At 46.8% G+C, this 7,957-nt stretch overlaps 1 protein-coding gene across 1 annotated transcript; it reads left to right on the top strand.

The window, feature by feature from the left end:
• Window positions 1–649: 649 nt before the first annotated feature.
• On the top strand, window positions 650–1,275 carry ALTATR162_LOCUS31 (uncharacterized protein; the record flags this gene model as incomplete). Its single annotated transcript, XM_043307624.1, has 2 exons — window positions 650–686; window positions 746–1,275. 2 exons carry the CDS (start codon window positions 650–652, stop codon window positions 1,273–1,275), a joined length of 567 nt encoding a protein of 188 aa, XP_043163559.1.
• Window positions 1,276–7,957: the final 6,682 nt, after the last annotated feature.

Here is a 7,957-nt window from a genome sequence, read left to right as displayed (position 1 = left end):
CGGATGTTTGGCATCCCCACAACTAGAGCGGACAGTTAACTAGGATCTACGAGTGAGCTAATGCATCATAGCTTATAGTACAAACAAACTGGATCGCATAGCGTAGTCACTTCAACATGTTGTATTTCCTGTCCACACCGGTGGACATAGAACAATAGCCATGCCGAAATATTGCAGACTGTGATGTAATGGTCGTGTAGAGAGAAAGGGAGAAACTAGCTCTGGAGTGCCAGCTGTGCGCTTTACATATGCTTATGGCGACTCAAATTACTCGAGTAAGCTTGCTTCTTGGCAAATCTGCAGGGGAGCCTACAACCACGAATCGGAGCCAGTATCTGCCTATGCCGCATTCTAGGGAGAGCCTGGAAAGTATTCGCATGCCGGCTGCGAATATGACATATAAAGGTGGGACCAGTTGCCGTATGATAATCATTACGCGAGAATCGATATTCCCTGCAGATCATAGTGGCTTTGAGGCTTTAACAGATATGACTTAGTATGGCGTAGAAGTAAATCTCCTCCTTCAACATCTAGGCTAAAGTAGTTGGTCCTCAATAGATATATAAGAAGCCATACTTCCGCTGCCATATCACAATAGCGAGTTACAACTACCGCACTAACACAAACTTTGCACAACCAACCGCTTACAATGGTCCGAATTGTGTTGCTTTCCTTGCTCGTCTCTGGTAACACCCCACACATGTCGTAGAGATATTCTCTTACAAGCACTGACTTATGTTCGTAGCTGCAACTATATGGGCGGAGCCTGGCTCTACCGGTAACAGTGTGTGTGCACAATGGTGTTCTCTCAACTATGCCAATCCTGGCAAGGACTGCACATCCCTCGCCGCCCAAGGCGGTGGCCCCTGCTATAAGTGCGGTCCGTTGAAGACAGTTGTAAGCATGAAATGCTGTAACGAAAAGTGCTACGATACCGACAACGACGACAACAACTGCGGCGACTGCGGCAAGAAGTGTCCAAGCGGTGAGAAGTGCAAGAGTGGCAAGTGCGCCCCAGTTTGTCCCTCTGGCCAGAAGATGTGCGGCGACAAGTGCTGCAATACCGACAACGACGACAACAACTGCGGCGACTGCGGCAAGAAGTGTCCAAGCGGCGAGAAGTGTAAGAGTGGCAAGTGCGCCCCAGTTTGTCCCTCTGGCCAGAAGATGTGCGGCGACAAGTGCTGCAATACCGACAACGACGACAACAACTGCGGCGACTGCGGCAAGAAGTGTCCAAGCGGCGAGAAGTGCAAGAGTGGCAAGTGCGTCTGAACCCTACTTCGATCTCAGAGCGAAAGTAGGAAGTATGTTGAGTTGGCTAACTGGAAACTATTGCTTGGATGAAACTGAGGGTCAAGAGTCTACTTACGATTTGCATCACACCACTCATTTGTTGCACATGGAACGTTTTGATCATCTGCTCTATTCTTACGTTACTCTCATTACAAGTACCTAACGCTGTGCTTATAAGCCATCGAGGATCCTTAGGGGCTTAGGGTTCCACCACTACTTATGTAACGGGAGGATATGTATATTCACTCACTATGATAGACCCTGTCAATCAACCGACTACTCCCTCAGTTGCTGACTTGCTCAAACGTTTCGGAGTTCGAAAGCCTTTCTGCTTGATTTTTACCCAATAGCGGTTTACCTCCAAGCGGGCACCTAACCAAATCACGACTACTCCACCCAACACCAAAACGCTGCACAAGATGTACTAAAGCCCGTATTATAATTCCAGAAGCGCCACTATTATGCATTCCTATGGTTTCTGCAGTGTCTCGGTGAGCGCACCTTCTCACTACAAGCCTTCTTCTTAGCTATCAAGTCTACCACCTCGCCTGCTCTATCTGTTTGAATGTACTTCCTTTTGCGACTACACCGCTCTGTTGCAGTCTTAAGAGCCTTTGTAAGCCGTTGGCTTCTACTACTCGCTGATACGGATTCATGCACCATCATTACAGCAGGGTTGTAAACAGATAAATCGAATTCAAATCTAACCAAATCAAATCAAATCTATCCAAATCAAATCAAATCTATCCAAATCAAATCAAACCAAATCGGGGTAAGCCTCATCTAAATCGAATCAAATTGCAACGCCCAGATTTATTTGGATATTTGATTATTTGGATAAGCCCCGCAGATAAGGACTCGTCCAATCACTGTCCGCCGTCTGCTTAGTTGAGCCAGCCAGTTTGCGTACCGTACGGCGGGTTTGCTTTTTATTAGGGGCATAGTAGGCTTGCTTTTTACAAGCACGGTTACTAACTATGGAACATATGTTGAGCCTGTGTCGGCCATGCGCGAAGAGTAGCTCGGCGAATCTATCCTTCTACTCCACCGTCGCTCTGAGCAGCGAGCGTAGTAACTAGTCTAGAAGTCTACAGTCCTCGCTAGCATTTGACATAGCGCAGTCTCCTAACGCCAACAGCACATTAGCAGGCCTTTCTACTGCGCCTTCTACCGCTTACAGCAACCTTAACAGCCCTATTAACTTTAACCTATCTGAGCCTAGTAGAGAGGGGAGGGGAGACACACCCCCTGCGGTCGGTTACACTAGTTACGAAGGCATCGATTGGAGCCGCCTTCTAGGCTATTGCATGCGTAAGCATAGAAGGAGGGTGCGGACGGGATGGGTGTGGGAGCATGGATACGACATCGAGAAAGCCGGGTCAGGTCGACGTTCCTAGCTCTGTAAGGAGTGTTATCGAAAGAGGGCTACAACTACGCACATATACGATTCTGCATCTACAAGTTAAGTAAATAGCTATATAGAAAGTGTCTACTGAATTAATAAAGATAGGCAACTGCCGCTAAAGAGGAAGAAACAACGCACGCTTTTTGACATGGCAGACCTGGACTCTTATCAGCCGAAGGACCAGGCTTTAATGAATGCTTTTATAGCTTCATTCGATCCTATTTATTTTCAAGCTTTGCTTATTTAATAGGTGGCCTGCGACAATGTGCCGTTTAACAAGCTTAAAAGTCCCTATTTCTGAGACCTTATAGGATACGTAAACGGTGCGATTATCGAGTTAGGGAGTCTCTTAACTCACAGCACTATGCAGGAATAGATTGTACGGTCCTTTAATCGCTATAAGGGGGTTATAACAGAGCTTCTTAGCTGCTTATTAGGCCGGATTAATATTTCCTTTAACGCCTGGACCTCCCGCAAGTTTACGTCCCTTCTTAGTCTTACTATGCACTTTCTTAACGACGAAGGGAAGTTCTGTACATTCCTTCTAGGCCTGCTACAAATTGAGGGTCGTTACAGTAGCGAGAACCTTACAGACTGCGTTAGTGAAATAATTTACGAATATAGGCTAGAGGATCGTATTAGCTACTTCGTCACAGATAATGCGGAGAATAATAACACCTGCCTTGAAGACCTAGGCGCTGAGTTCGGCTTCGACAAGCAGCACAGGCGGCTTCGTTGCTGTGGACATATTATTAACCTCGTCGCCTGGTCTATTCTCTTCGGCACGGACGCTGATGCCTTTAAGGAGGACTGCTAAGCTAACAAAGAGGTCTAAGACGAGATGAAGCTCTAGAGGTCGAAGGGCCTAATTGGCAAGCTGCACAATATTGTCCACTAGGTGCAAAGGTTGGGACAGCGCATAGAGAAGCTCTATAAGCTCCAGCTTATTAAGAACACCGCCTTAAATCTTAAAGACAAAACAACGTACAATGTGATTACGGATAACGCTACCCGCTGGAACTCCTCTAAGGCGATAATAGAACGGGGTTACTAGCTTCGGAATGCGCTCGACTCTATGGTCTAGGCAGAAGCTACGGAGTGGAATTAGTACGTGGCTAGGAGGACTCAGAACGGGACAAAGCTGATGCCTAAGAAGAGCCGAAAGAAGCCTGCGATTGTTGACGATAAGATGTCTGCTAAGGACTGGTTAGTGATTTTGGAGTACCTAGCTCTATTAAAGCCGCTAAAGACAGCTACTAAGCGCCTTAAAGGCCGACCTAAAGAAGGTGAGCCAAATCTAGCTTCCTGCCGCTTAACTTTGTGTTTATATTTTTTAGGGAAATTTGGTGCGGTCTAGGAGGTTCTGCTAACAATAGAGTGGCTTCTAAAGTATCTAGAAGAGTTAAAGATACAATATAAACGAGATAAAGAACTACACTTATAGATTAGTTGCAATCTTGGTTAGATAAAGCTAGACTAATACTACACTCTTACTGAGGACAGTCCTGCATATCTCGCAGCCCTTGTCCTCTACCCCGCCTTTTAGTAGTTAACTGTTAAGTCACAATAGGCTAATTATCCTGATTAGCTAGTGAGAGGAAAGGCAGCCGTGCAACAACTGTGGGAGGAATATCGCATCCTCCCTGTCGAGCGGGATACGATACCTGAGCAGCCTACTGTTACAAGGAAGACTACTAACCTAGATGACTTTATAGCGTCTATTAGAAAGCCCACCACGCAACCTGCACCTTTACCTTCAGCTACGCACGATGAGTACACAGCGTGGATTGCCACTGCCGATCCAGGCGACTGCTTAGTAGATGATCCGATTCAGTATTAGCTTCTCCGAAGACGCTAGTATCCACGTCTGTCACGGATAGCAATCGATCTCTTTTTAATTCCTGCGATGTCGTCTGAGCCGGAGCGAATATTCAGCCTTGCAGGACACATGGTTACAGCCCAGAGAGGCCGACTGCAAGCAGATATTATAGGAGCAGCTTAATGCATCTCCTCGTGGGAGAGAAGTGGGGCTATCCAAATATCCAAATAGATCCAAATAGATCCAAATCAATCCAGATCAAATCAAATCAAATCAAATCGACCATGGGTCTATCTAAATCAAATCAAATTGAAGGTCAGATTTGATTTGATTTATCTGTTTGCAAGCCTGACTGCAGCGCGCCTTGATTATCAATTCTGCTCTGCAGAGCAATAGACTTGCGTAACATTTCCATAACAAATAGTGCTGTAGTATTTTGCTCAGGACACACTCTTCGTATATCTTTCTGTAGCCTAGCTGATTCTTAGATACGTGCGTTGAACCTTTAGCACATCCGAGGTCGCAGTATATGCTGGCAGCGAATTGTGGTATTGCCAGCCAAGTAGGAATTTACGGGCGGCAAGATGAAGTGCAAAGAAAGCTTCGACATTGAGGACTCTATCCTGAGATTCTCTGCGCCTCTGTGCTGTGGTTGACCTTGTTGTGGTGAGAAGCACCACCGGTATGCCGCTACGCAGAGTTTTCCGCCACACATGGAAGGGTATTAAATTATATCCTACATGCTAGCAGCGATTATAGGAACTCCTAGGAGATGTAGTTCTGTGAATTCTTTCAGCATGTCGTTGTAAGTGCTTCTTGTCCGCCAGGAACACTTTACAAAGATTGCAGCTAAAACCCTAGCTACTCTTAATGTTTTTTAAGTGCTTCCGTCTAAAATGCTTGGTGAGATCACCTGGGGTGCTGAAGGAATGTATGCGCTGTGCCAGTGGCAGTCTTTCGTTGCCAAGGCAAAGGAAACATATCTTTGGTCTTTCGTCCTTGTACACCAAGACCTTGGCTGCTTCTAATGCTTCTTCGTCGTACCTTAGCTGGCTCTTGGTGGGTAAGGCAATGTTCCTGCTTCGACCCGCTTTTTGAACCGGGTACATCCCCCCCTCTTCGATGCCACAGTACAACGTAACTGCACGAATGGCCCCATTACGCCTGTCCGTCTCCTCTTCTATAGTGGTCCCTGGTTTCGACAGGATTGAGTTGGCTAGCTCTTCTTGAGCTGGGAGCATAATGTTATGGATCGGCTCCGAATCATCGATAGTGTCTAAACCAGCAAGCTGCCTCTCGACATCACGCACAGGCTGTTTAAACTCCCAGCATTCCTTGACGGCTTTAAGAAGGGCGTGCCGTCGACGCTGTCTCTCTTGGCTGATCTTCGAGACAAGCGTTTTGTACTCGGGGTGTTTGGTTGCATTCGGTACTTTACACTTCAGTCGGTCTCGTCGGTCAAGTAGGAAGCGAACGGATGGATCTTCATCTACGGATGCAGACTGTTCCTGCGTGAGTCGTCGTGGCCGACGAAGATCGATCGAACGGCTCATAGTACAAGCTGCCCGCATGAAGGCTGTCTGGGGCTAGATGCCTCGCACGACGGCCTGCGTATCAACTGTGATACGACGTGAGAGGTAATGCTTTAAGAATGTTGATATACTAGCATGACCCATCATCAGGTTCTGCATAGCCTCACTAACATTGCCTACGCACTACGTTAATACTACATCATGCAACATATACCGTGCATAGACCAGGTCCTAGGACTTACCGTTCTCATTAAACGCCTTCCCTCCGGCATATCTCAAAGAATAAGGACGGGTAACTTGAGCAAACCCCGTGACCTCGCCCAGGGTTCGAACCTATGGCAGCAGAGTGGAGTAGGGAAGGGGCTCGTGAGGAGAGATATCCCAGCCGTGCACAGTTCTCGTCGCTTTCTAGAACACAGGAACATCGTCTAACATATGGTTTAGGCGTAAGGGTAGCTTATTGCGGCCTCGCGGAATTGTGAGCCTGCTGAGCTCCTCTAGAGAGGTTAGATTGTAGGCTGCAAACGCCCGATCGTAGAATAGCAGGCTAAGGAGAAAGACGTGTGGACTAAAGAGGAGCGTCTTGTCGTACATGATTTCTGGAAGAGGGAACGTATTCCTTAGGCGATACTTAGCGATCGTACAAGTTCTATCACAGGAATAACAATGACATACAAGTCTTTGACACCAAGGAACTCCTTTGTGAACTCGAAGGTGAACTCAAGCAATACTCGATGAGGGCCACCTTCTGGATCCCGTAAAAGCGTGACTTTTATGTGCCGATAGCAGAGACTGAGAAGAGCTTGAGGCCGATTCGCCGTAAATCCACCCAGTTGCAGATAGAGCTGGGCCTGTATCCTATAGCGTCCGTGTGGATATCTCTTTTCGGTGGTTACCAGGTTGGTTTGCAGCACTTGGGCCAAGTCCTCGACATACATGCAGGCCTTGTCTCGACCTATCTTCTTCAGCCCGTGCTTCTTAGCTAGCTTTCTTAGTACCTGTTGGCTAAATTAGACATGGATACTGATGTAGGATTGCAACTAGAAAGCCGGCTCTTGGTACCTTGTGCATGCTTCGGCTGATCTTCCTATCTAGTCTTGTACTAGTTGCCCTCTTATACACTAAGCGGAAAACCTTCTAATACGTCCCTAGAGAACTAACAGACTTCGTCCCTTAGCGTCTTCTTCCTTGTTTTCCCTTACGCTGCTTAAGCAGCTAGTCGAAGAATGTAAATAGGGTAGCGATCGATACAGTTTGGTAGGCGCGAAAGTGTTGTTTCCCTAGTATACTTCCCTAGCATCTATGCTAGAGTTAGGCCGTGCGATCTAGCGCAAACTACAATAGGAACAGGGGACGTACTGATTCTACTGATCTTCTATGTAATTCAGCAGACAGGTACTGCTCTTTTTGTAGTCTTCTTTCACGTACTCTTCTTTATTAAAGGTCTCAAGTTATTAAATGTAATACTCGGGCGGATGGTCGTTGTCGGGGGAAAGATATGCTCCATCTTCGTCGTCCTCATCAGCAAATAGATCGGCGTATAACAGATTAGTATCTGGATTAACATTATTGCCTGTAGGACTAGAATAATTACGTTCCTTAAGTAAAGTTCCGGGTTTAAAGGAGGAATTAGGGGACCGCTCGACTAACGAACGTCGTTGCATGTTGCTGCAGTCTTTTGGCTGGTAGAAGTGTGATGGAGAAAAGACCTGCTAGGAGAAGTTCGAACTTGAGAGACATGAAAACGAGGCTTAGACGGCACAAGAAGAAGACAGAACTAGAAGTTCTATTTTTGTAACGCTCCAGGAAGTTAAGAAAGGGGACTTAAGTACTTCGCTGGCGAAGGAGCCATAGCTAGAGTCAGTGCTATAGGCCGTAAGCGTAGGTCACAAACATGCTTGCACC

The sequence above is a fragment of the Alternaria atra genome (assembly GCF_907166805.1).
Source record: "Alternaria atra isolate CS162 genome assembly, contig: 12, whole genome shotgun sequence".
NCBI classification, from domain to species: domain Eukaryota; kingdom Fungi; phylum Ascomycota; class Dothideomycetes; order Pleosporales; family Pleosporaceae; genus Alternaria; species Alternaria atra.
This window is presented reverse-complemented; position numbering and strand designations above follow the sequence as displayed.